Source organism: Falco peregrinus, chromosome 9 (assembly GCF_023634155.1).
Source record: "Falco peregrinus isolate bFalPer1 chromosome 9, bFalPer1.pri, whole genome shotgun sequence".
NCBI lineage: Eukaryota > Metazoa > Chordata > Aves > Falconiformes > Falconidae > Falco > Falco peregrinus.
Window position 1 is genome coordinate 31,273,689 of NC_073729.1, and position 27,335 is coordinate 31,301,023.

General features: G+C 48.6%; 4 protein-coding genes across 5 annotated transcripts in view; 2 read left to right on the plus strand and 2 right to left on the minus strand.

Moving 5' to 3' along the window:
• Positions 1 to 1,365: 1,365 nt before the first annotated feature.
• On the minus strand, positions 1,366 to 5,172 carry SNAI1 (snail family transcriptional repressor 1). 2 transcript variants are annotated; one of them, XM_055814144.1, is made up of 3 exons: positions 4,904 to 5,118; positions 3,849 to 4,352; positions 1,366 to 2,594 (listed from the first exon to the last, which is right to left on the minus strand). In XM_055814144.1, exons 1-3 carry the CDS (start codon positions 4,980 to 4,982, stop codon positions 2,413 to 2,415), a joined length of 765 nt encoding a protein of 254 aa, XP_055670119.1. In that variant the 5' UTR covers positions 4,983 to 5,118; the 3' UTR covers positions 1,366 to 2,412. The 2 variants fall into 2 exon arrangements, with proteins under 2 accessions (XP_055670119.1, XP_055670118.1); XM_055814143.1 differs by having other exon boundaries at positions 2,461 to 4,352; positions 4,904 to 5,172.
• Positions 5,173 to 9,843: 4,671 nt separating this feature from the next.
• On the minus strand, positions 9,844 to 16,647 carry RNF114 (ring finger protein 114). The gene is made up of 6 exons (XM_055814145.1): positions 16,301 to 16,647; positions 15,485 to 15,635; positions 14,323 to 14,429; positions 13,605 to 13,719; positions 12,043 to 12,150; positions 9,844 to 11,817 (listed from the first exon to the last, which is right to left on the minus strand). The coding sequence occupies exons 1-6, from the start codon at positions 16,630 to 16,632 to the stop codon at positions 11,752 to 11,754; spliced, it is 879 nt and encodes a 292-aa protein (XP_055670120.1). The 5' UTR covers positions 16,633 to 16,647; the 3' UTR covers positions 9,844 to 11,751.
• Positions 16,648 to 17,509: 862 nt separating this feature from the next.
• On the plus strand, positions 17,510 to 26,688 carry SPATA2 (spermatogenesis associated 2). The gene is made up of 3 exons (XM_055814022.1): positions 17,510 to 17,772; positions 20,725 to 21,150; positions 22,895 to 26,688. Exons 2-3 carry the CDS (start codon positions 20,833 to 20,835, stop codon positions 24,146 to 24,148), a joined length of 1,572 nt encoding a protein of 523 aa, XP_055669997.1. The 5' UTR covers positions 17,510 to 17,772; positions 20,725 to 20,832; the 3' UTR covers positions 24,149 to 26,688.
• Positions 21,017 to 27,335, plus strand: part of LOC101917281 (opsin-5-like) — a 46,261-nt gene continuing 39,942 nt past the window's right edge. Inside the window, exon 1 of the mRNA XM_055814023.1 lies at positions 21,017 to 21,150. The gene's annotated coding sequence lies outside the window, so the exon portion shown is untranslated. The remainder of the gene's footprint in view (positions 21,151 to 27,335) is intronic.

Here is a 27,335-nt window from a genome sequence, read left to right on the forward strand (position 1 = left end):
GACCCGGGCTGGTGGGACCAACTTGGGCTGGTGGGACCGACCCGGGCTGGTGGGACCGACCCGGGCTGGTGGGACTGACCCGGGCTTGCGAGACCGCGTGCACCTCGCTGGGCAGCAGGGCTCGGCGGGATTCTGCTCCATGCTTACCCGCTCCTTGAGCCTCCTTTCCAGCTCCTGCAGGTGGTCCGTTCTCAAAATTGGTCTTTTTTTTAACTGTTTAGCTGCTTTTGCGGCTCCAGGATTTTATGGATGGAAAGCTGAAAGTAATTAGTGCCCCTCCCCCGCTTCCTGTTGGGAAAAGGAAGAAAAAAGCACACACAAGAGCAAACCCAAAACTTCCTGCCCTGCTTAATAATCAAGTAATGAGTCCAACTCGGCTGGGAAAGTCAGTTTATACTGGGCGAGCTCTTAATTAAAGAAGGGCCGAGCAGCAGCTCTGCTCACTTTTACAGCCACACACATCTTCCTGCTCCGTAACAGCCCCTGGGAGAGGCACAGGGAGCCGGGCGCCAGCGGGCTGGAGGGGGGATGAGTGCTGGGGGGCACACGCTTTTATTCCCTGGTTAAAAGCAATGCCCCGGAGATGGCACCAAGAAAATGCGGGGGAGAGAACGACAAAACCCCAGCCCCCAAGGGAGGCATGTGGCAAGACTGTGGTGTCCCTGAAGCACCCCAGATTTGGAGGTGGCTGGGAAGGTGCAAGGCAGGTGTTTTGGGGCACTGGGATGGTTTCATTATGGAAATCCGAGAGGCAGGTACCTGGGGCATCCCGGAGCACCTGTCCCTCGGTCCCCTCACAACTGTGGGCACGCAGGGGACAGCCCCACCTGCACTGGTAGAAGGGCTCTGCAGAATGTGCCACCTCCACTGCCCCCCACCCACATCAGGTCACCCATCTGGAGGCTTGGCTCACTGAGGTGCCATCCCCAGGGAGGCTCGGGAGCCCAGCAAGAGCTGGAGGCACCCCCACCGCCCCAGTGGAGCAATCCCCTATGCTGCAGCATGGACCTGCTCCCCAGGGAGTGCTGGGGGCCACGGCCAGGCTCTGGGAGCTCCAGTAGCCCCACGGGGAAGCCAGCACCCACCCAGGCAGGCTGGGAAGGATGCGGGGCCAGGGAGATCCACTGCACGCCAGCCCCCCACCAGCCCACATCACCACACAGCTGCCCCTTGCCCAGCCCCAACCCTTCGGCAGGAACTGACTCAGCCTGCCTTTTCCGACTTTTCCTCCTCGGAGAGGCTCTGCAGATCCCCTCACCCTTCACCTGCAGCCAGGAGCGCAGGGTGGGAGCTTGAGAGCTGAGCCCAGCACCCCAGTCCCCACAACTCACTGCTGCACATTCCCCCTAAGCACCCACAAAACCCTACTATAAATTAACCATTTTATTGAATATCAATAAACTGTATATAATTATATAAAAAGTTTCATCAGTACAAAATTGTGGCACAAAAATATAAATACCAGTGTACCTTTGAAATGTAAACATCCTCTTTGTAATGATTCCATGAAAAACAATGTCCAAAGAAAGATGCATTCAGGAGGCACCTGTCAATACCCATAAATAGGGCTTTTGGCACACACCTGTCGATGGGCAGCCTTGGGACAGGCCACCATTGTATCAGCTGACAAGTGCCTGCTATTAGTCACAGCTCTCTTGAAAAGCAGTTGTTAAGAGTCATATTAACAGGTGCTTGAGTGCATAGCTGCTCTGTAAACAGGGTTGGTGTTTGAAATGGCTACCCATGCCTTTTATGGACACTGTTAATCTCGCAGGCATTGCAAATTGTCATTGTGCTGGGGAGAAGCAGCTGCTTCACAACTACTGGGATACTGTATTATTGCATAGTTACACCTTCTACAGGCGGCATATATACACTCGGGGTTGGGGGTGTGTGTGTTAACATTTTGTCCTTCATTACAAAAATATTGGTTCTTAAAAGTTACCAAGTGGTTACGGTAAAAAAAAAAACAAAAAACAAAACAACAAAAACCAAACAACGTAAAAAAAAACCCCAACCCCCCCCAAGCTACATGGTCACAATGTTTGATAGGAGCGGTGGGGCCGGGGTGCAGGTCCAGCCCTGCAAGGTGCCGAGTGCCTCCGGCAAGGGGGTGCACCTGCTGAGGGGCTGTGGCAGCAGCGGGTCAGGCTCAGGGCTGCGGCGCCCGAGCCTCACACACTCGCTTTGCACCGGGGTCCAATCCTGCACCCTCAGACGCTGGGCTCGGAGAAGGATCAGGCCTTCACATTGCACAGGAGGCACCGAACAAGGAGTGTGAGGGCCTTGAGGGCCAGAGTAGCTGGGTCCAGCCCGGTGCACACTGCGATGGTGATGGAGGAAACTAACTCCTACAGAAACTAGTTATAATATAGGTATTGGCGAGGTGAGAGGCCGGGGGGCGTGGGGTCCTCAGCGAGAGCCGGAGCAGCCCGTCTCCTCGTGCTTGTGGAGCAGCGACATACGGGAGAAAGTCCGGGAGCAGGTTTTGCATTGGTACTTCTTTACATCTGAATGGGTCTGCAGGTGGGCTCGGAGATTAGAGCGGTCAGCAAAGGCCCGGTTGCAGTGTGTACAGGAAAAGGGCTTTTCACCTATGGGACAAAGAGAAACGCTCCCAATTAACCAGTGCATCAACACATAGGGAATATCAAAGAAAGAGCCATTCATTAGCCTAAGTTTGTGAAGAACACAGTGAAAAGAAGTGCTGGCTGTTATTGTTTGGAGGGAAAGCCGGGAGAGGTCTGTACAGCATTCACTTTGGGGAAAGCGCGGACTTGGGAATTTCCTACTCCCAGAAAAGCCTCCCCGGTGAACCACAGAAAATTAATGCTGGAAACATCTGCGAGCAGCAATGCAGTCGCACATACAAACGAAGACATGATACTCATCTCCTGCCTGGAGCCAAAGCGAAGCGTTTGCAGAGAGGCAGGAAAGCCAAGCACTATGTGTTAATTATATCATAGCAGGCAGCGGCTGAAAGGCGCCAGCGCCAGGGTGAGTATAGCTATTTCCTAACCCCGCGCTCCCCCTTCTCCTGCCCGGCTCGCACTGAAAAGCCTGGCCAGGGTGAATTCCTCCCAGAAAGCCTCTGTTGGAGGAAACAAATGCGTATGCTCAATTTGGAAAGCACAATTAAGTCTTCCCAGCTTCCTTCAGCCATCATCTTTAGTACGTTAAGAGGGTGTGAAATCAGTGCCAAGTAACAATTACACTATCCCCGCAGCCCCACAAAGGATGCTCAGGAGATTCATTGTACGGGCGGCCGTGGCAGCAGGGTGGGCTGCAGCTGCGGCACCCGGACCCGCATCAACAGGTGCGGGGGGTGGCCGGCCCCGCACCCCCAGCACCTGCCCAGAGGCCATGCCGAGCCTTGCTGTGGTGCATCCCGGCAGCGAGTGAGCCCTGAGCTGGGCTCATCGCTGCCGAGTGGGGCGGTGGGTTGGAGGCCACGGTGGTGGGCAGCCGGGTCTGGACAGCCTGGCTGGGAGCCCTCAGTGTGGGCAGAGAGGGATGCTTTGGGCATCAGGGAGTGCTGCGGCTGTCTCATAGCCCCAGTTTATGAAACTGGGGTGAAGTGTGCGCCGTCACACTGTGGCCCTGGGGCTGGCTCACGGGCAGACACAGCACTAACAGCAGCGGCACAGATTTCCGAGCAGAGCCTTGACCCTGTGCTCGGTTCCAGCCAAGAGGATATTTAAAGGACATTTTAGAGAGATGTGCCAAGGGGGTTTGGGAAGCTCTTATCTTCCCAGATAACACCCGGCCTGCCCATTCGCTGGGGGCCTCGGAGCTGGGAAGCGGGAGGCGATAAGGGAGGGAGGGAGAGGGGCGAGAGCCGGCATTACCGGTGTGCGTCCGGATGTGGCCCTGCAGCAGCCAGGGCCGGGAGAAGGCCTTGCCACACATCTTGCAGACGCAGGGCAGCGTGTGGCTCCGGATGTGCATCTTGAGAGCCCCCAGGCTCACGTACTCCTTCTCGCAGTACTTGCAGCTGAAGGATTTCCTGGCCTGGGCGTCGCAGTGCAATTGCTTGTGCTTGGAGAGCCCGGCGAAGGTGGAGTAAGCCTTGGCACACTGGGCGCAGCGGAAGCGCTCGGCGGCGGCGGGGGCCGAGGCTGGGCTGGGGGGCCCCGAGCTCTTGCCTTCATCCTCCTCGCTGGAGAGCGCGGTCAGGTCCAGGGCGGGGGTCGTGCCGCCTGCCGCCTCGCTGCCCGGGCCGCCCGGGAAGAGGCTGGAGAGCAGCCCCGCATCCCACACCAGCGGTGGGTAGTAGGCGCCGGGGCCGAGCACCTCGGGCGGGGGGATGACGGGCAGCGGGCACGTCTCGTACAGCAGCGGGGCGGCCAGCACTGCGGGAGGCGGCGGCACTCAGCGGGGGCCCGATGCTCCCCGTGGGAACGGGGGCGAGGGGGCCCTGACCCAACCCCACGGGGCTCCGCAGGGCTGCAGGGTGCCCGGCCCAGCCCACCCCCGGGGGACTCCGCACCACCTTGGGGCAACGGGACCCGACCCCAAGCCACTCCGTGGGAGCCCCACGCTCCACCCGGGGCCGGAGGGGCAAAGGGACCCCAGCCCGTCCCGGGGCAAAGGAGACCCGAGCCCACACCGCGGGGGCCCGGCGCCCCTGCCCACGCTGCTGCGAGGGATGGGGCGAAGGGGACCGCGCCCCTTCCCACCCCCATCACGGGGGAGCCCGGCGTCTCCGCCCGCCCCGAGGTACCAGGGCCGGCTCCCCATCGCGGGACACGGGAGAGCCCTCACCCCGTCTCTACCCGGGACACACAAAACCGAGAAACACCCCCCGCGAGAAGTCCGCCACCCACTCGCTGCCGCGTGGGGACACCGGGACCCCCGCACCGCCCCACGTGCGCGGCCCGTCCCGCCGCGCCCCGCCACGCACCGGCCTGGCTCTCCAGCTCGCTGTAGTTGGGCTTCTTGCTGGCCGAGAAGTGCTTCTTCACCAGGAACGAGCGCGGCATCTTGCAGCCCCGGTGCCGCCGCCCGCTGCGGGGCCGCCGCGCCGCCGCGCCCGCTAATATGGGCCCGGGTCCGGGGGGGCGGCGCGGGGGCGGGGCGGGCGGCGCGGGGCGGCCCCCGGGTCCCGCAGCCAATGGGCCGGGCGGGGCGGGGGCCCGGCAGGTGCCGGCCCCGCTCCCGGGGGTGCCCCCGGGGCTGCGCTCCGGCGGGGCGGCCCCGCTGCCCGCCCGGTGCCCGCGCCGCTGGCGGTGCTGCCGGCGCTGATGGTGGCTTCCTTCCCTCCGGAGCGCTCCCCGTGCCGCGCTGCGGCGGGAGGCAGGGCAAGGAGCCGTGCGACTGACCCGCGGCCCCGGTGGCCGGGCCGGGCCGGCCTGCAGCAGCGGGGCTGGGGGAAGACGCCGTGCCGGGGGGCATGGCCGGGCCCCCCACGCGTGGCGGCCGCGGGGGATGCGGTGCGGGTCAGCACAAACCTGCGCCGCTGCCGCAGGGACGGGTGGGACGCAGCCCGGCGCAGGGAACACGCTTCGCCCCGGGTTATTAATCTTCTGAGGAGAGGCGATGGCTTGCGAGGAGCGGGAGGGATGCAGCACAGCCCTTGCTGACTCCTTCCCCCAGGCAGCGGCCAGAAGCACCTGCCCAGACAGGCTTCTCCCTTCTGCTGGGCAGGTTGCAGGCAGCGCAGCCTCCCCCACCAAGCTGCCCTCTGGTTTTCTTCCCTCCTGCCTTCCCCTGACTCCCCGCGGGCACGGCAGTGTGGGTCGAAGAGCCCCAATGGGTCACACGCTCCCTTTGGCTTCCCGCTCCCCCGGGGACACGCACCCATGGAAGGTGCCCAGGCTTTGCTACCAGGTGTTTGGGGCGCAGTGGGCAAAGCTGGAGCGGTCCGGTCCTCCTCCCTCGAAAGCCCACCCTGGGCTTCCAGCTCGCCCCATCCCTCCCGCTCATGTGGGGATTTCCCTGCTGGAAGGGCTCAGGGCATGGGTCCAGCCACCTGCTGTAGGAGCGGTGCTCAGCTCCAGGCCAAGACAGCTGCCGGCGGCTGCTGGAGGAGGAGGAATGGGACCTGCTGGGAATGCCTCCTCGCTCTCAGCCAGTGTCTGGCTCTGCCAGCTGAAAAGGGGCCCGTGATGCTGGGCCACTCGTGACTCAGCCGTCACACACCACTCGCCAGCCCTTGCTGACCACACGTTACTGTTTAGCCACAACCCACATGAAATGCAGAAGTGGGGAGCAAAGCTTTCCACCGGTACAGCTGCAGCACAGGGGGCTGAGCTCACTGTCAGTCTTTCCTCAGGGCAGGAACAGCTTGGAAAGCTTGTCCTCCTAGCCACACGCAGTCCTGCGGACACAAGACACATTTTCAAACTCTTCCCCTGCGGCCACGAGCTCTGGAGCTGGATCCATCCCTCCTTTGCTGCAGTCGCCTGTAGCTTTCAGCAGGTGTTTATCTGACCTGGGTCAGCCTGAAGGTCAGGGGAAAATGTGCTCCTGAAGGCCTTGGGGGATGCTAATCTCAGAGGCCAGGTCCACCCCATTTCTCACAGGGGTCCAGAGGTGCAGCACCCCGCAGTGCAGGGGGAAGGAGCCTGGGTGCTACCGCAGGTGCCTCCCCGGGCCCCTCATCTGTGCCCCCCCGCACTCCTCCACCTGCCACGGATGTGGTTACGCTGGGGACACTTGTACGAGGAACCCAACTAGGCAGTTTTCTTTCAAGAAGCAAAGCCTGCTCCTCTCTCCTTTCTGAAATGTTAATAATCAGATCTGTTCCAACCACCACGCGTGGAAAAAACCTGCATGTGCTAGAGGAAAAACTGAGATCAAGGGGAGAAAGCAACCTGACCTCCTGTGCTGGTGAGCCAGAGTGCTACGGGATGGAGAGCAGGAGACCAGAGGCAAGGGGAAGCTCAGCAATGATTCACAGGCTGGAAATGGCAGTGGCTTCTAGCCGTCCCACCCTGCACCAGCGCACTGGGCTCTGGCAGCAGCTGAGCCACGGGTGCTCAGAGCTGCCCTGCCACCTGCCCGTGGCACAGATCCACTCCCAGGCCCACAGGGGCTGGCCCAGGGAGCTCACAGGCACACTCTATCCACCTCCAGAGCGCAAATCCGCCGCAAATTCTTTTTACCTTTCTCGGCCCCATGGCTACATGAAACATCTCAAATATCCTGCCACAGAACAAAGCTCCTGCTGCCAAGGGGGACTGGGATGGAGCGAAGAGAAGTTCTGGCCACGAGGTGTGGGAATGAGGTGTGCACCCTCACTGCAAGACTGGAGAAGCTGCGTGAAACCCACCGCTGGCCCCTGAGCCCTGTGGAGGAGGAGGAGGACCAGCACCGGGCCGGGAGGTTCTCTCCAAAATGCAAGACCTCCCTCTGCTGTCGGCTCACACCGTGCCTGCCACCGCTCCAGCCACTGGGGTTTATTCCCCCTACGCTCAAGTTATGGAAGGGAACTGGTTGCATGGGGGCACTAAAACAGCTCCCAGAAGCTCCACTGGGTTATTTTTTTTAAGTCCAGTGTCTGAGTCCTAGGTAAAGACCGAACAAATGCAAGGACTAGAAGACAGACCCAAGCCTGCAGCAACCACGCTTATTTTCACTACGTGTTGAATATTTTCCGGAGTTTTGGGGAAGGAGCAGGGAAGGAAAAGGAAGTTTTCTTAGTGGTTTCAACAGTCCTCATTTCTATTACCAGGAGAGTAATGTAGTTTACTCATAAAAAATTGAGGTGCTTTTGAAGAATGAAGCACGGACCAACGCAGCTGTGACGTGAAGCATGTGACAAGTGCATGTTCCCTACAACTGCCTGACAGGGGCTGTAGGCAGGTGAGGGTCAGTCTCACCTCCCAGGTAACAACCGAGAGGACAAGAGGCAATGGCTTCAAGTTGTGCCACAGGAGGTTTAGACTGGCCGTTAGGAAAAATGTCTTCACTGAAAGGGTGGTCCAGCATTGGAACAGGCTGCCCAGGGAGGTGGTGGAGTCACCATCCCTGGAGGTGTTTAAGAAACATAAATGCAGTGCTTAGGGACATGGGTTAGTGGTGGACTTGGCAGTGCTGGGTTAATGGCTGGACTTGATGATCTTAAAGGTCTTTTCCAACCTAAATGATTCTATGAAGCTCTGCATTAGAAGAACAAACAAAACCCCAACCCCAAAACAAGCGAATGCCTTGTTGTCACTCTTAGTTTATTTAAACCAAAGAAAAGCTTTAGGACTGTGAGCCCATCCCTCATCTGCTTTTCTGTGACAGTATAGCCTTGGTACTGCATGAGACGTTAATCCTTCTTATGCTAGTCTTACCAGTGACCATCCAGTATAGCTGGCCAAAGGCCTCAATGCAAATTCGCTGTGCCTTTGCCAATCAGGTGACATGAGGACCCAGAATATACCATTAATGTTCCATTACAGATGGGATCCTTTACCTCATCCCCCCCCGCAGCGTAAGGAAACTGGGGTGTGTGTAGCATGTGGCGTTACTGCTGTAATTCCAGATGAAGCAATGCTTTTGTGTTAGGTAATTAAAGCTGACAACAATTTATCAGACCTATTAGGCTTAATCTTTAACTAGAGACAGATTAATTTAAAAAACAGTTCAACTGCAAGCTTGTCTCTTCCCACTCTGTCCCTCTCCCTCTGAGCTAATTGTCCTCCTAAGGCTGACTCCTCGTGCCAGACACGGAGAATTTCACAGGTCTGAGGTGGCCCAATTACATTATCACCAACAATGGGCACTTGGGATCTGCTGTGGCTACAGTATCAGCTGCTGACAAGGTGCGAGCAGCTCTGGCAGAGTCCTCCACTCTTCTGCAGTAACATTCCACTGGATTTAGAAGCCCAGACTAGCTTGTTCCATAATAAGGTTTTTTTTCATCATGAGTTTCTGCATACAAAGGAGATGAATCAAGCCTATACACAGAACACATTCACCTCTCAACAGAATGTCTTTTTAAATCAACCGGCAAGTATCCGTAAGACATACCACAGCATGTGTAAACACCTTTGCTTTTGTTAAATTGACGAAGTCAGCAGCACAGAGACACAAAACTTTTCAGCAGCTAGAGTAAGTGGAAGCCTATGGCTGGGTTTACCTCCCAAGTGGTTCTAAGGATGCTCTCCGCAGCATAGAAAGCAGTGCTGCGAACCCCACTGTTACTGGGGTAGCAGGTGCCGGAACACGGCTTCTTATTCATACACTGACATAATTAAAGTTAAAGTAGAATTAGCATGCGTTTTCCAGTCAGTATTTTTGGCCTATACCTTCTATCAAGTTCTTCCAAGTAATCAATTGATGCAGATCAAACCCAAGTTGTACAGTCCAGGGGCAGGTCTGTGCAGCTAGGGTACTCTGCACAAGCGTTTTCTGACCAGCCATCGCTGCAAGCCAGCCTTCACCTCCTCATTTGAAGCTACCTAAACGGAGGACGACACAAAGGTATAAACATCCCAAATTTCACAGCTAGAAGAGTTAAAAGCTAAGGGGGCTTTACAGATTTCAACAGAAAAGCCCTGCTGGATAGTCGCACTTCCAGGACTTAGTAAGCAACTCTAGGGTGGTTTGTTTCTGAGGCATGTAAAAGTATTCAGGCACCAGACCGCACCTGCAGTATTCTGGCCAGCTCTAGCAGAGCTCAATCTGAACTTAATCTGAACTATTTTTTCATAACCTGCATGGGTCCACTGTTTGAAAGATTATAAACGAAGTTGCAACTAATCCGTACAGAATATTTAATGGAAGCCAGAAGTTCAAGTCCCTGCAGCTGCTCCCTGCAGCGCCCCACAGCCAGCAAGAAGTGTTTTTAAGGAGGCGCTGAAATGAAATATACAGACCATGAGGAAGAAATGACAGGAGTTGACATGAAGATAGGATTTTATAAATTAAATGACCTTTATTTGTAGTTGTCTTCAAAATTCAAGAACATGACAAAGTAATTGCTCGGAAGCTTCTAACTGCTTTTTAAAACATTTTATCAGAATTGCATGGAAGTGCACTTAGAATAGGAGCAGAAATCTAGAGAGTCAATGGGTATCACCCAAACTGTGTTCTAGCCAGAACCCAGAAATCCCCATCCAACCACTAATACATTTTAATGACTTTGCAGATCGAGCATTAAAAATAATCAAACCCAAACACAGTACTTCTTCCACAGTACCATGAGATTTCCTTCTCCCGCCCGCCCCACCCCAAGGCTGAGCTTCCAGTCACCAAGCAGACACTTGAGGATGAGTCTGTAACAGCCCATACCAAGTTGGGGAAAACATACTAAAACCAAGTTCAACTTCAACGTTAGAGGTCTGGCTGACATAACGGGGCATGTTTCATTGTTTTAAGTATAAGGCTATGCTGCAGTCTGCCGAGTGCAGTGATACTAAGTTTACTGCTCAAATATATTAATTAGTATTCAATTCTGTGGCGGTGCAGGTCCACTGCTCCAATTAATCATGCTTAAATTAGACTAGACATCTCAACACTACTGTGATTTACAAGTTCTGTTCAGATGTCTTAGATCATTAGATCTCAGCATCTTGACTGTGCAGTTAATGAGAATGTTAAACTGAAAAGGAATCTCTATAGTAAAGGCATAGACTTGAATACAGAGTATCCATTTACCACGTGCTGGAATTGTCATCCTGCTTTCTTGGTTATATTTTACTTCTCCTTTGAAAGCTATACCTGCGTACTATACACATAATATTATATGGAAAACAATCTAAGTACGGCTTCAGCTACTTTAGCAATATTTAAATGAAGAACAGGAATTCAAAATAGCTGTTCAAATCTGTAACGCAGAAACTATGCAAGTGCTATGAATTATTGGTTAGTTTTGCTACCAGGTTGCCTTGAGAGATGGGAAAACTAGGAATATATATATATACGAAAATTTTAGTTCAAATAGAAAGCAGAGGTATTGAAAAAAACTTCTGAATTCCCCTATCAGCATAAGGCTTAAAATCACTAGAAAATCAGTTTCAAAAACACCAGTTCAATCATAAAGCCAGCAAATACAATTCATATTTGCTAAAATAGTTTAAAAATGATGCATTTTAACTAAGACCAACATTAAAGTTTATTTTCCAGGCTAGAAATTACGGAAGAAAGTAATAATCATGCATAGAAGTAAAATATTTTGAACTAGTTGCTTACACAGGTGCAAAGATTGGCTAAGGAAGTTTGTAGTTTGAAGACTCATACTGAAGACATGTTTTCCATATAGTTGAGACGCTGCCTATAAGAATTTAAACACTGGGAAACATCATGAAATCACAGGCATTATAGGTCACTTTAAATGAGAGCTGGTCTGACAATTACGGTTAGCACCTAGAGGTCTCACTAAAGGAAAACAGCTACAAATACACCTCTCATACTATCATTTAAGATATGTAACTGAGATAGGGAAGATATAGTTATTAACTAGTTCAGGACATTCCATTTGGAATGTTTTTAAGACAGTCAAATGAACACAACTGCAGTAGAAACCAAGAAATAGGTATAAGTAAACAGATTTGTCTCCTCCATGTTGATCTACAATCAAGCTGTGTGTTGAAGCAAGTAAGAAAATCAGGCTGACAGGGTTAAACGGCATAGAGCATGTTAACAAAAGATTAAGTGGTACAGAAATACCAAACCAGGATTTGAAACCAAGATAGGGATTAAAGTATTCCGTATTTCAGGATGCCTGAGTTAATCTTGGGATGTACAGGGAGACATGCGAGGATGCTGGGCATTTCCCCCTCATGGAAGCTTGGTTTTACAGTTAATCTTCTAGTTGGTTCATTTATCCCGTAAGGAACGCATCAAAACCTGTGCCATCATATCATCTTCATCAGCATCATAATCCTATGGACAAAGAGTACAGAAATTCCTTTACTGCAACAGCCGTGCTGGTTAATACAACACCAGATAAGAACAGAAAAAAAGCTGTTTTTTCTCTTGACTTGCCAATAATCTAATTTCTCTCACGATACTATCTGCATGGATGAGATGTCACAGTAGTGGCTAAGTAAAAAATGTTGGGCTTTTAAGAATCATCAGGATGTATTCCAAAGGTGAGGAAACACATACCACAAAAGTATCATACGAAAAGCGATGTCGCCTTTGAAGGTGCTCCATGAAGTTAGCACTCCTGTAATTTGGATCTCCCCATGGCATTGAGGCACAAATTGGGCAAACCTTCAAGAAAAACCCAAAAAAGCCAATTAAGCCCCAGTGGTTAAGTGCTTTAACATTTACAGTAGGAAGTGCAGGACAGAGACAGTATGGAAGACTGAAATTTGAGGTTTATGACAACTAGTATTCTATATGCAAAATTATGTCAGATATTTTGCTGGGACACTTAATACAAAAGCCTCAAATAACCCTCAATAATTTTGTCTTAGGTCTCTGAAACGGAAAGGCTTAGCCTTCTCCCTACATTCTGAGAATCAGAATTCACTACAGCTGTTTGCTTTACAAAAGTTCAGCCTTTATTTCTCAGTAACAGAAAAGTTTTCTTGATCTCCTTTGTAAAGATCACTTCACTCCAAGAGGAAAAAGTAACTTTTTTCTAAATAATTTGGAATTCAAAAAACCTTCTAGAAAAATGGAAGTTTCAAATACAGCTCCATGTTGCACAATTCCTCTTACACGAAGAGGGAGTATCAGCAGATAAAGATTACTAGAGTGATATACTATTTTTTGCAAGCATTTTTCCCAATGGTTTATATTATCTTCTTGCTGAAAATAGCAGAGGAGAAAATTAAATGTCTTTTTTCAAATTATATTTTATTAATTTGATGTTTGTTACTGTGCATAATTAACTTTCAATGTCTACCATTTTTCAAATATGAAAGAAGGATGTGACCTAGCTGCAATAGGAATAAACTAGTCACCTCCAGAGAACGTATCGAAAACCAACATCAAAATTATGTAAAAGTTAAATGCATGAACAGCTGTCATTGTTTAATCCCAGCTGGCAACTAAGCACCACACAGCAACTCGCTCACTCTCCTTGCCCTAGCGGAATTGGGGAGAGAAGACTAAGAGCAAAAAAACTTGTGGGTTGCTATAAAGACGATTTAATGGGACAGAAAAGAAAGAAAATAATAATAATAATGATAAAAGAATTAGAATATACAAAGCAAGTGATGCACAATGCAGTTGCTCACCACTCACCAACTGATGCCCAGCCAGTTCCTGAGCAGCGGCCCCCGGCCAGCTTTCCCCCCCAGTTTATATACTGACCATGACGTCATATGGTACGGAACATCCCTTTGGCCAGTTTGGGTCAGCTGTCCTGGCTGTGTCCCCTCCCAGCTTCTTGTGCCCCCCAGCCTCCTCGCTGGCAGGGCACGAGAAGCTGAAAAATCCTTGACTTAGTATAAACACTGCTTAGCAACAACTAAAAATATCAGTGCGTTATCAACATTACTCTCATCCAAAATCCAAAACACAGCACTGTACCAGCTACTAGGAAGAAAATTCACTCTATCCCAGCCAAAACCAGGACAACAGCATTCCCACATTTGACTTCAACAGGAATAATTATAAATATGTACTTAACTTCAAGAGTAAGTCTCTAATTCATTGTTTCAAAGGGATTTAAGACTAGACTTCATTGCAATTCTTGCACCAAGACTTTTTATTACCACTTGTTTTGCATCCATGCTGTGCAATGTTTTGCAGTGTTCAACTAGTCCTTCTTGATCAAAGTTTTTCTCGCTGCAGTAGGGACAAGGAAAGGTAAAGCGATTTGGGAAGTTCCTGGTTGGGGGGAGAAAAGAGATTACTTATTGTAAGAAAGTTAAAAGTAAAAACTTTAGGATTCAATACTTGAAAGTTGTCTTACTAGCTCTTAAGAATATAAATTACTCAAAGCAATAATCTTATTCTATGCAATTAAGACAGGCTAATTTTAACCCTCAACTTGTAATCCCTAACAATATTTTAAGTAACTCTGAATATCATCCATATTTACACAGAAAGATAGTTCTGTAAATGTTATGAGTGTAATTTATCACTACTTTTTAAATGCACAGGATAACACCCAGTGCACTACAATGCAGATGAATGCACTACAGTCAATGCTGACTTCCCTTCATTATCAGTTACTAAAATCAAGAGCCAGAAAGAAAGGTTTTATTTAAAAAATAGTTACTTTTACCGAGTACCCTGATCTTAAAGACGTCTTGTGCATACTTGCCTGTGCACAGTCATTTGCAGGATTAAGGCTTAGTTTTTAATTATGTGAAAGGATTAAAACAATTAACACACAAACTGAACAAAGAGGTAAAGCCTGCTTTTACTTAATTTTTTTTTGTGTGTGACACAAAAAAGGACAAGTATTTCCAGAGAAGAGCTAGTTACCTGGTGTTGTGAAGTGGTTCTTTAGTTACGGCTTTCACACCTTCCATTATATAATTCTGGTACTTTGAACAAGAAGCTGCATGGCTACGCATCTTTGAGAGATACATCTGCACCGGCAACAATTGCATAGCAAGGTTAATTTAAACTATTTGCAGTTACTTCCACATTTTTAAGCAGAAGCAGTAAAAAAGTAAAACAGAGCACATTTCTGCAGACAGTGTTAAAGCAGGAAAACCCAAACACTTCAGCTGGCAAGGCAGAAAGCTTTGAGATTATAGATTAGTTAACCCGTAATTTTGCTGCCTGTAATATTTTACAAATACAACACTGTTCAGAAAAGCTCACTTTTCTTAACCTATACTATAGTACAAAAAAAAAGAAACCTTTGGGTAAAGCTAGTTTACCTAGTCACTGAGGAGAAGAGACAGTGTATGGAAAATAATTTGGCTTTTAGTAAAGATTTTGGTGGAGACTGATTGCTAATTTACAATAAGGAAATCTGTAATTCAAGGCCCTACAGTTTCCTGTCTGCTAGAATGAAGATACTACCCAAAAATAAAAAGTGAAATTAAGTGTAATGCTACCCCCCCTTCGTGTGTCTAACTATCCTTTTCTTGTTGTTTTGCCATCTGCTGATATGTTCTTTGCATTCAATTAATGCTAAGAAGCTCAACTTTACAAAGAGAAAGATAGTATCTGTATGGCATCCTTCCTGTTACTCAACATGCAGGACACTAACAAACAATAAGTCTATGGAATATAGCACCCATATAAGACAACTTTGACTCATAACTATTTCAAATGAAGCAAATAAATTTCTATTTAAGAGCCAAGAGATCGCTATCTAAAACCCACATCCACTGTTTCATTACAATGTTCCTCCCACAGAGACATGCTCACAGAAGCAGCTTCAGAAGCAATATTTTGCTATAATTTTAAAATCAGTATCTTTCATTTGAAATTCACTTTCTGAACAGGTACCAATAAAAACCTGTGGCAAAAATGTCAACACTTGGGTGCTACTTATATAAATTAGCACTTATCAGAACAAACATTTTGACCTGATGCTGCAGAAAGCTGAAGAGCAAGCACTTTATTTCCCTCTAAGCAGTATGGCTGAGCAGGCACACTTCATGCACTTAGTTTCCAAATACTTTCATACTTTTTTATTGCAGCCATTGCAAGTGGTTTCTGTTGTTTCAATTTGCTTTTCCAAGTCCAGAGCTCTGCTACCAGGTGACAGGGTACTGCGGCAGACCCCACAAACCGGCTTTTTCGGCTTAAGACATTCCTGCAGGCACGGAGTGCAAAAGCTAGGATGCGAGAAAAACAGTGGGTGGTGAGAACAGCCCCGCTGGACACACAGCGTAACCATCCAGAGCCCTTCCAATTCTTCTGCCCTAAGCAATAAAGGAGTCTCAAGAAATTATATCTAATACAAGAGCAGCCTGTTGACATTTGTGCATGAAGGGAGGAGTCTAGCTCATCATGCTCGGTGTTCTTAGCTTTTGGACAGCGCTCTGCTCCCTTGGTTTGCACACCCTCCAGAAGGGAAAGATACTGAAAGTGAAAGAATATTAGGTTTTTCCCCTGCCGATTAGGGTTGGTTGGGTTTTTTTCCCCCTTTCGTTTTTCAGGAAAGCTCCAGGCCACCGGTATGGCGCTGCTGAAAAGCGGAAGGGCCCGCGGGGGCCCCCTCTCCTCAGGCAGCGCCGATTCATCCCCCGGCCCCCAGCGGGATCCAGCCCGGCCGCACAACCAGCAGCCCTGCCTACCTCGCCCCCGGAGTGGAGAAAGGGGAGCTCTAGGGGTAACCGAGCCATGGCCCCTCACCAAGGCCTCGCTGCCCCCGCCGAGGAAGCCGCCTGCGGGCCCAGGCCTAGGTCCAGCTGCCCTCCCACCGAGGGCTCCAGGGCCCCAAACCACCGCCACCGCAGGCCCGGCCTGGCCCCGCCCCGCGCCGCCAGCAGTCGCTCACACGTGTCCGCAGGGCACCCGCACCGGGCTCTCGTACACCTCCAGGCACACGGGGCAGGTGAAACGTGACAGCGGGTCGTGCCGCCGCTCCGGGGACCGGGAGGAGCCACCGCCACCGGCCACCGCCATCTTCCCGCCGCCGCGCCCCGCCCCGCCCCGCCCGCCAACGGGGGAGCGGCCCGTGCGCAGGCGCAGCACCGCCCCAGGGCGTGTCCGCACTGTGGGCGTGGCTTCCCGCTGGTGGGTGGCCTGGCGCTGCCGCGCCCCGGGGCGCCAACCCGTCTGCCCGCGGAGCTGGCACAGTGCTGCCCGGCGGGACCGGGCGACGGGCATGGGAACGGAAGGGTTTCACCGGCAGCCCAGCGCCATGGCGGCAGCGGGCGGGGGGGTGCCTGGCGGCGGGCTAACGCCAAGCCCGGTCCGTGCCCAGCCGCCGCAGTGCTGGCCGGGGTGCCCCGCCGGCGGCGGGACGCAGCGCTGTCCTCTCCCTCGTTTGCTTCTAGGGCTGTTCTGGCTTTAGAAAAACTACTGACTTTTCAAGGAAGTAGCCACACGGCCCCTCACCGTCGTTTCTAACGCAGCACACAAGCTATCGATAGGAGAGCAAAGATTTAACGATCGATCTTTGTTACTGCCGGTGCATAGCACGTCCCCCAGGCACGGCCGCTCCGTGCCCCGGTTACGCTCCTTGCCCCGCAGGCCGGCTGGCAGGCTCCTCGTGCGCTTCGCCCCCAGGCTCCAGCCGGCAGCGGGGCCTTCCTGGCGCTGGGGCGCCACCGGGCCCAGCCCCCGGCCCCAGCCGTGCGCAGCTCCTGGGGCAGGAGCTAGCCGAATCCCGCCGCAGCCCAGCGCGCTCCCGCTCCCGAACGCACACGCCGCCTCCACGCTCCCACACGGAGCCGCCGCGGCCGCGCGTGGGACGGGGCAGCGCAGAGCAGGCCCGCGGGGCAGGAGGGGCCCGGGTGCTGCCCGCCCTGGCTGCCCTCGCACCAAGCGATCCTGGCAGTCGCGGCCCGCGCCTCTTCCTCCCCGCCCGCCCCACGGGCCCGCGGCTCAGCCCCAGTGGTCCGGCCCGGGAGCTGGGTCCAGCCCGGGGGCGGCTCAGCCCCGCAGCCGGGCGGGCCCTGAGGAGGCCGCCCCGCCCCACCGACGTCACGCGGCGGAAGTGCATCCCAACGGCAGGAGGCGGTGCCCCGCCCACGCCATCTACTTCCGGGGCGCCGCTGTCAGCCGCCCCTCCCGCTGGCCGCCGGCAGCCCCCGGGCTGGTGCCGGGAGGCCGAGCTGTGAGGGCGGGCGTGCTGCGCCGCTGGGCAGCCGGCAGCTCTTCCGGGGGGGGGTGGGGTGGCCCCTACTGGGACGTCGCGGGAGCGTGTGAGGGGCCGAGGGGTCCGCGGTCCGTATCCGGGTCACCGGGCGCTTCCGGCAGAGCGGCGGCGGGTCCCGGGCGGCAGGCGCGGCCTGGCGCGGAGCGGTGAGGGACGGGCTCGGCCGGCGCGGGGGGGGGCTCTGCCCGGCCGGGTCCCCCGGCGCAGTGCTGGCCGCTGAGGGCCCGGGGTGGTGGGTTGCCGGGGCGGGGCGACGGGCGCTGCGCCTCTCTGCGGCGGGGCGCTGGGGGCAGCCCCGGCGGGGCCGGCTCGGGGTGCCGTGGCCGGTGAGTGCCGCTGGCGCTGGGGAAGCGCAGGCGGCTCTCGGGGCCGTGCCTGCGGCTCCTGGCAGCGGCTGGCCCCCTCCCGCTCTCCCAGCCGGACCGGGCGTCTCTGCAACAAGTGTCTGTGGGAGAACCAGGGTGCGGAGCGGCTCGGAGCCGGTTTGCGTTGGCGTGTCGTTTGCTGCCTCCCCCTCGGCTCACGGGCTGGATTTCCCCGGCCGTGCGGGGTGCTCTCGGGCTATTAAATAGCCTTTGTCGTCGGGATAATTTCCTTTTCAAGTCTTTGGTGCAAGCCTGACGTTTCTGGTCTCCTTGGCGTGGGGCAGGGGAAGGCTGTACCTGCCCGGTGTTCCTCCCCTGCTTCCATAAAGGCTTTTGCATGACAGTGCCCTGCCAGGCAGCCCCGGGTGGGCAGAGTGGTTGGTTCCCTCAGCGGAGGTTTTGACCCAGGAGGTGGACAGAAACGTTTTCTTGTCTTACCAGCAAAAACTGGACTCTGATCAGAACTATTCATGCATCTCCAATGAAATCACGAGGGTTTTGGTCAGTCATTTGCAGCAAAACGGCCTTGTTCCATCTGTTCTATCAGCCAGTGTGCTTCTTAAAACTATATTTATCTGTACCTGCTCGCATGCTGAGGTTTTTCTTGAGCCTTGTAACCATGGTTGTTAGCTGTTCGGAGCCTGCCTGGTACTGGATGGGCTGCCTGGGGCAGGGATGTTTTGCTTCTGGAAGATCTGGTGCAGAGGAGCAGCTCAGTGAAGGCTTGCTGGGGTGCTTGCTTTGTCGTGTTTTGCTTTTTGGCTGTGTGAACTCTGCTTTGTGTACAAACTGCAAGTCAAAATCAGAGTTAGCAGTGGCTTTGCAGTGTCACAGTCCGCAGGGCTTTGATGAAGGACTTTTCTTTCATTTGGGGACTTTCCTAATCCTGACGTCTCATATGTGTAACCAAGCACTTTTGTTTAGTAGTTATTAACAGTGGGGGTGGAAGAACTGTAATACATAATCCTTGTCAGCACAGGATCATTCCCTGTCCTGGGGGTGTATAACTGATGTGCCAGACAAAGATCCTTCTCTGAAATTGTCTTGTGGAGCTCTTCTTGCTGAGGAACAGACGTTTTGTTGTCTTTGTCCGCAGACTTAATCTTGCACAACTTAAGGAGGAAAGATCTTGGGAAGAGAGAGGGGTTCACTCCTGTCCCTTATGCTCAGATGTTAATTTAGAACTCTGCACTTCCTGTGATTCACAGCTTGTCTCTTGACATCAGTGCAAATTCTGATCGTGGGGAAACTGGGAACAGCGTGCCTTTGAGCAGAAATTGAACTGCTAGTTAACTTTTCCCACTTGGTGTTGCTATTAAGCACACCCTTTCATCAAGTATTATTAACTGCTAGGCTGTTGATTGTTTGTTTGTTTGTTTTCCTGGCCTATTGGTTGTTGGTTTGTAGTGGTGGGTATTTTTGTGGTCCCCCTCCCATGTATTTTGTATTATGGCTCCTTTCATTCAGTTAATTTTGCTCTTAACAGTGATTTTAACTGGAGTGTGTGGGGGCATTGATCAGTATTCTAGCAGCTGAAATTAGTATTGGGTGGAAAGTCTTTTCTAAAGAGCCGTTTCAGACTGACTACAGCCAAAGCAGTACATTGATTTCTCCTGCCTCCCCTCCACTTGATTCACAGTTGGGAAGTCCGTAAGGGCTGGATTGTGTTTTTACTTAAAAAACCAAAGCGCATTGTGTGCTTTTTGATCACAAGCTCCTCGGGCAGAGAGGATGGAAATGGAGTCTGTTGGCCTGTTAATTACCTTGGGTTTGGTAAAGTAGCATTAGAAGCTTCTTTTGTCACCAGCTTTTTCTATGAGCTCAGTGAAGTGAAAATGTAGAGCAGTATATACATAAAAACAGCTATCCCCGCAAACAAAAGTGTACATGATGTAAAAACAGAAATTATTTTGCTCTGTTCTAATAAAGCAGCTAAAAATGGCAGGTGTAGCTTTTTTCTGAAATGATGAAAATCTTCTTTGCAGCTGCCAGCATTCAGCTGAAACTTTGGCTGTAGTTTGCAGCAATCAGGGAAGTGTGTTCTCTGTGAGACGGCTGCAGAGCTCTCCCAGCACAGTGATGGCCTGGGTGTGCCATCAGGTGTAATGTGAGTGGCAGTCAAAAGCCTAGAAAATGTTAGAAATAGAAAGGCAAAGTAAATTAATTTGCTCAGTCTAGGGGCAGTCCTGTGCCACTAGAGGAAAAAAAATAAAAGTAGATGCTTTCCCAAGTTGAGTGAAGTAAAACTTCTTTGTTTTTAAAATCTTTATTTCGTTGTGCAGGGAAAAAGAATTAGAATAATGTTTGTGCTAAGTTGTTTGATCTGAAAGGGCAAAATAAAATGCGGAGGAGAGACCCTAAAAACTCATGCTTCTCCTTTCATTTTTTTTGTTGTGAGTTACTTTTGCCTTGATTCCTTGAGCCAAGGAACACTCAGTCTGAGCTTGAGCCTGCCCCAGGTTTATTGTATCAAACTCTCAGTGCCTTCCTCGATGTGGGTTTGTTATGCTGTTTTACGTGGATAACTGGAAGAGGAATTCAGAATGACAGTGAAAAGCAGGACAGCAGCACTTCTGTAGGCTCTTGTTCTTTTTCGGAAACCTAAAGAGGCTGTTCTGGGAGCTGGTGTTCTGTGAACCATTTCGTAGAATCCTGTGAAGGAGATAGATGCTGTGGACATCTGGGATTTATGCAACTGTGATGACTTGTCTTTGTTTTCAATTTTTATTCCAGAAGAGTTGCCATTACTGAAGATTCTTAATGCCAGATAATCAACCTGCGGCTGAATAACCATGAAAGAGACGAGGTAGCTGCCCAAGTGTGAGACAAAAACTGATTTCAATGGATACAAAATATAAAGACGATTTATTTAGGAAATATGTACAGTTCCATGAATGCAAACTGAATGCTTCTGACAACAAGCAGCGTCCTATTAATGATGAGTATTTGCGAGTGGCAGCGGCAGCCTTACTTTGCCTTCCCAAAATTGATCCGTTTTATAGATTCCGGTTGATAAAATTTTATGAGATGGCTGAAAACTCACTGAGATCTGTGAAATCCTCAAGTTTACATTCTCTCCATAATGCATTCGGCATGCTCGAGACAGTTGGAATTAATCTCTTTCTTTACCCCTGGAAAAAGGAGTTCAGAAATATTAAGGTAAGACACTTCGTGTGGCCATAGAGAGAGCATGATTTATTTTTCTTTGTTTTAATACATTTCATGCATTTCCTTTAAAGACTTCTTTTTTCCACCTATTAGCATGGTTGTATATCTTTGTCTACATACAGCTGGTAAACAGAAGTCATAGGAACATTTCTATGTAAAATAAGTGAAGTTTGTGCTGGTGAGAGTATCCGGAGAACAGAAGTATGAATACCGTCAGCATTTATAATTTGACCATAAAGTAGAGAAAGAGCCTATTTAAGGTTCTTGTTCAGCCTACCCTGCTGCAGTGTCTTAATTTCTACTTGGAGATGCTTTCACTAGGGTTGAGCGGTCAAGTTGTGTTTAAGCTCACTCAAAGTTTGATTTTTGTCTTGCAACAGCTATTAATGGAGCACAGGTGCTAACAACCATTGCATGCTTTAGAGTGGATGCTTTGCTGAGGTTCCCACACGTTGTATGATGATGGTAAAGGAACTTCTCTGAAGGAATTGTTTCCAGAATCTCTTACCTGTTTTTTGGTTCTCAATTAACAAAGTTTTGATTTTAATGTACTTTCAAATTATTTACCTGCAAGGATCTCAGAGGGAAAAGTAGGAACTTATATATTGCTCAGCTTGGGTGCTGGAAGCCAGATAATGGGTTCTCTGCTGTTGATTTCTCTATTTTATCTTTTACTTGTTCTTATATGCTAATACAAAATCACTGCAGTGTTTCAGTAATGAATGCAGCAGATGACCTACAAGAATAGTTTTGAGACTTGAAAGCTGGATAAAAACACTGCTGGTATAGGTGTCTGAAGTCACTTGCAGGTTGTGTGCACCAGTGATGGGTATTTTTGTTGGTTTTTTTTTCTTAAAGAGACAGTATTTCACTATTTAGCAGAGTATTTGAACGTTATTAGAACATTTGAGAGTTCTCCCAACACCCCAAGGGGGAAATTAGCTTCTTTCAAGATCCCTCCATAAATCTTTGTGCTTAAGTTCTGCCCTTTGAAATGCTGGCTGATCCACCAAGGATATCTCTTGACGCACTGCTGATACTGACTTTGGTTAAGTACTATGGATCCAGTACCTGCTCTGTACAGAGATGGGATGGGCAGGCTATTCTTGTCTGCAATCCAAACCAGTTTGAACTAGCTTAAGAACATATCTCGGGTATGCCACGTGAGAAGGATAAACTCCTATCTTTGTTTTCGGGGCTTTTTTAGTGGAAGTTCTTGACCTAATATAAAATTAAATAAAACGGATGTTTGAAACTGTATGGTAATGGTACACAAAAACCATACACACCTCAAGTGTATTTAAAGCTGGACTGAAGAGGACTTTGGTACTCCCGCAGTAATTCTGAGTTCCTGTTATCTCTAGCAAGCCCCTTGTCCAGGGGCAATACATGAAATCTCTGCCTTTTTACCTTCCATAGTAGACTTGCTTGTACACGCATAAAAGTTAATGCCAGTGTACAGCATAGTGGATTTAAATCAACAGGGAGGACATTATGCTAATCAGCATCTCAATTTGAATGAAAACTCTCCTACTTTGAATTTGCCTCGTGAGGAATTTCCATCTGCTGAACAGGAGGGATGCAGAAATGGAGTCGTCTTGCCATAGGAGTTGCATGTGTTCACTGTTGTTATTATTCTATTTAATTATATATTATCTGTCAATTATCTGAGCATCTAGTCCACCACTGAATTTGTAACCTAGTTTTCCTTTTATTCCCCCCTCCCTCCCCTTAGACCTACACTGGACCCTTTGTTTATTATGTAAAGTCTGCTCTAACTGAAGATGACGTAAGGCAGATTTTGAACTACATGGGCTATGTCCAAGAACTGGGAACAATGTATAAGCTCAAAGAGCAGGTTGAAGCCATTCAAGTGAAAATGGTTTCATTTGAACTCTTTTTGGCCAAAGTGGAATGTGAGCAGCTTCTTGAAATTCACTTGCAAGTGAAGGATAAAGGTTATTCAGAGATTGATGTCATAAATGAACGAAAAAATAGCAATGAAGATGTTAGAGGCTGCTCAGAGGCCATGAAACGGCGTGTAGAGTGCAAAGAAAACTTAAACACTTCCATGGCACGAATGGTACTGCAGAAATCGGCTAGTGAAAGGGCCTCTAAAGATTATTTCAAGCCAAAGGTGAGCAAGCCTTCTAAATCAGTGGACACATATGATAATTATTGGGAAAGTAAGAAGCCACCTTTGATGAGCTCACTGAGTCTCAGGAAAGAACCAATTTTAGTTGATGCAGAAGATGACATTAAAGATGAAATTATCCGTCCATCACCCTCTCTTCTGACAATGTCAAGCTCCCCACATGGGTGTTCAGATGAATTCTTGCCAACTTCATCTCATCACAATGGCATGCTAAGAACAAATGTCCCTTACAGCTCCTATTTTTCTGCTCAAGAGGACTTAGATTTATATACTGATCCTGATTCTAGAAGTATGTTAAATTTTAAAAGACAAGAAGCTATTAAGCCTGATGTATGGCTGTTAAAAAACGATGCCAACCCTGTTTACCACAAACGCACCCACCTAGCCAAAGAGACAGCTTCCCTCAAGTGCCAAAACTGTGGTGTACCTTGTGGCACTTCTGTTTGCCAAAAGTGTGACAATCTGTTCAACTCTAGGCAGGACTACCCAGCAGTGAAACAGAGCGCCTATTCAATCAAACCACTTCCAAATGATGGCTTGTCTCCTGCGTCTGCTTTAAGGGAGAAATCTCAGTACACGTCACAGACTCAGAGTCAAGAGAGAGCTGCTCAATTCAGTTCAAAATCCAAACCTTCAGGCACCTCGCGCTGTGGCTTTTGTAACCGATCCGGAGCTGCAAACACTTGCACGTTTTGCTCAAAAGTCTCATGTGACACTTGCCTCAATGCTTACTATTACGATCCCTGCTGTAGAAAAAGCGAGCTTCACAGATTCATGCCTAACAATCAGTTAAACTATAAATCGTCCCAGTTGTCCCATGTAGTTTATAGATAAGCTCGATTAGTCGGTTTTGGAGGGGAAAGAAAGGGGGAGGGGAAAGGGCTATCCTAACTAATGTTCTGACACCACTGATAAGAAAATACACTGACCTCTTACCAAATCGACACGTCCAAATATTTGGAACCATGGTTCAGTGATCAGGTGCCAGTTCTTGATTTTTGTGGCTTCACAGATGCTGCAGATACATTAGATTTCATGCTGCTATAATTTAGGTAACTCCTAAATGATCATTACTTTTCAATTTAAATGGGGGAGAAGAGCACATTTTTCTTTAAAACTTGGCAGCTGTTGTATTTTAGAAAAGTGACATCACACCTTTCTATTACATTGCAGTCATCTCCTTGCCCAAATAAAACCATGCAAGGCTTGAAAATTAAGTCTGAAAATTAAGATTCTCATTTTCTATGAGCAATGAAGCTACTGCCAATTTTTGATAAAGTATGACTTCAAAATGTGCAAGAAATATGTGAATGGCTTCTTTTGCCAACAAGGACTATTTTTTGAAGTGTGTCTGCATTTCTTGCTCTCCAAAATGCAAACACCACAGCATCTCTTCCTTTCATCTTCATGTTTCTTCCTTCTCCCCTTATCTCCCAGTTGTTTATCTCAAGCTTATATAATCTGAATCTGGGTAATACGTGCTTTATTTTCTGGTGTTGCCAATATCATCCTACTGGTTTTTACTGTATGGTATTTTAAAAAGGTGAACCTGTATTCATGTCATTTAAATTATGCCTAGGGTGTCGTCCTTTCAGATGAGTACAGATTTTCTTTACTTTGTGTTGCACATGTATTAAGTACTGTTCTTTGTACTGTAAATAGGTAATTTGGAAACAGTTTATTTTTAATAAATATTTAATATGTTGAGTTCTTAAAAGTGGTATAATCATTATAACTATGAAGTCTCTCTGGGTTATTTGTTCAGGTGACTTTTTGTTTTTCCTTGTACTGTATTTCATAGCTTATTATAATCACTGTGGTAGACTGATATTCTTGGCTCTGATCAATTTTTGGTTTTTATCTGACTTCTTTTTTTTCCCCGCCCCCCCCCCCCCCCCCCCCCCGATAAGGCTACCATTAGTCTAAGTGGAGTCTTGTCTAAGAATTGCAGGATTTTGGTTCTCGGTGCATGCTTTTCCTTTGTGGTTATGGAAATTGTAAGTATAAATGTTATGCTTGCTTCCAAATTCACTGCAAAATCTGTAGTGTAGTCCAGCAAGTAAAGCACTGGCCTGGTTAAAAATCAGAGCTCATTTGTGACTCCTGTTAAAGTAAACCCATCAGTTATGGATGTGAATCAGATAATAATATTTATCTGTATTACTGTAGCACGTAGGAACCCTAGCTGACAACCAGGACTCCGTTGTGCTAGGCTCTGTACAGTTTGACCCCCAAACAACACATGATTATGAATAGTCTTTAGATTTTTATGAAAAGGAAACCCACAAGAATCCTTCTAACTTCCTTATTCCAACTAGCTAGTTAGAACAAAGTATCAGGCAACCTAATCTGACGTGCAGAATTAAATGTGTTTAAAATATCTGTAAAGAATTCTAGCTGAGATGTGAACTATGTAGTCCACTTTGCACTAAAATTATTCACTTAGGGGTTTTTTAAACACTGTTAGAGTCTAGGCTTCTAAACTTAAATGTCCGTTGATCCCTGTGTGATCGAAACATGCATGAATGATCATCGTTCGTCTTACATTTTTTGGGTGGGGGGAGGGCTTGAGGTAGGTAGAGGGGAAACTATATAGGCTAATGTTGTAAAATAGCTAAAATAATTTTAGCCATAAATGGGTGTCGGAAGTATTACGGAAATAAGATGAAACCAGAGTCTTACAGAGGGCTGAGAACAATAAGTTACTGTACAGTTTGCACTAAGAAACAAAGTGAATGGCGTGTTTAGCAATCAGGGAAATTTCTGAATCAAGCGACTGCAACTGAACATAATGTTATAGGCAAGTCTTGCCTTGCTGACCCTGAAGGTTGGGGTGAATATTGTTTAGGTGAATGATTTTAAGGTTTTCAAAATCTTGTATGTTTTTTATAAATATATATATATATAAATATGACACAAATGTAGATACATTATGTATATAGTGAAGAATTTAAAAACAATTTTACTATTAAAATACAGTCTAAGGGTGGTTTTCTTTTCGGTGGTTATTTTGTTTTTGTTCATCTTCTGAAGTGTCATGCCTGTTTGGCTGCTATACAGTGTATCTTCTAGTTCACTAGTTCAATTTCCATATGGCTACTCACACTACAGTGAATAACTAAAACTGTGATGCCACGTAATTTTTACGGTGAACATAGCAGGGACTATACTTGCTTTGAAAACGAAAAGTCCTGTGTATATATGTCATGGAATACTGTAGTACAAAACTGTGTTGAATTGAAGTGATACCATGCTCTATTTTTGTGTATCTTACTGTATGAAGTTGCTGTGATTGATACAGTAAAATATATGCTAATTTAAAATGCAGGTGTTTTGCATCTGATTTGTTTAAATCAATTTGTTTTGAAGGAATTGAAAAATAAAGAGGCCTTTAAGAAAAGGCTTAACTCTTTTCTTAAAGTTGAGTGCATGTAGCTGTCTGTTTCACAACTGCGTTTTGCATGCAGAAATGAGTTTAGTGCACAAAGGTAGTCTTGGGGGCAAAATGGGTAAGAGTGTATGTATCATGAGCCTCAGCTTTATGAAATCGGCTGTGCTGCTTGCAGAATGCAGAGCTTTTTACAAAAAGGTTTATTTTCAAGTCTAAGCAGCATGACTCAGTTTGTTCGGTAAGAGCATGTAAGCCAATATGTCAGCAATCTGCAGCAGACAGACTAACGTGGGGTGGAGAGCAGGTTTCATGTGCAATGTGAAGCTAACCTACATTGATTTTCAGCCTTGACTCTTGATATATGCGCTTTTTCTAACCAGCTTCCTGATGTAAGCCGCATCTCACAGAAGTTGTGTGATACTACTGATGTACTTCTTGGCACTTGAGTTAGGCCTTCTGGCTCCTTTTTCATCCTGCTAGCTCTGGAGCAGGATAATCTCAAGTTCCAAACTAGATGGTTTTGTTTGTTTGTTTGTTCCTTGTGTTAAAGCATGTCAGGTGAACGCTTAAATGCCTGAAGTGGCATTTCTGCAAGCCCTCTAATCCTATGAACTGTTGAGGTTACTGAAG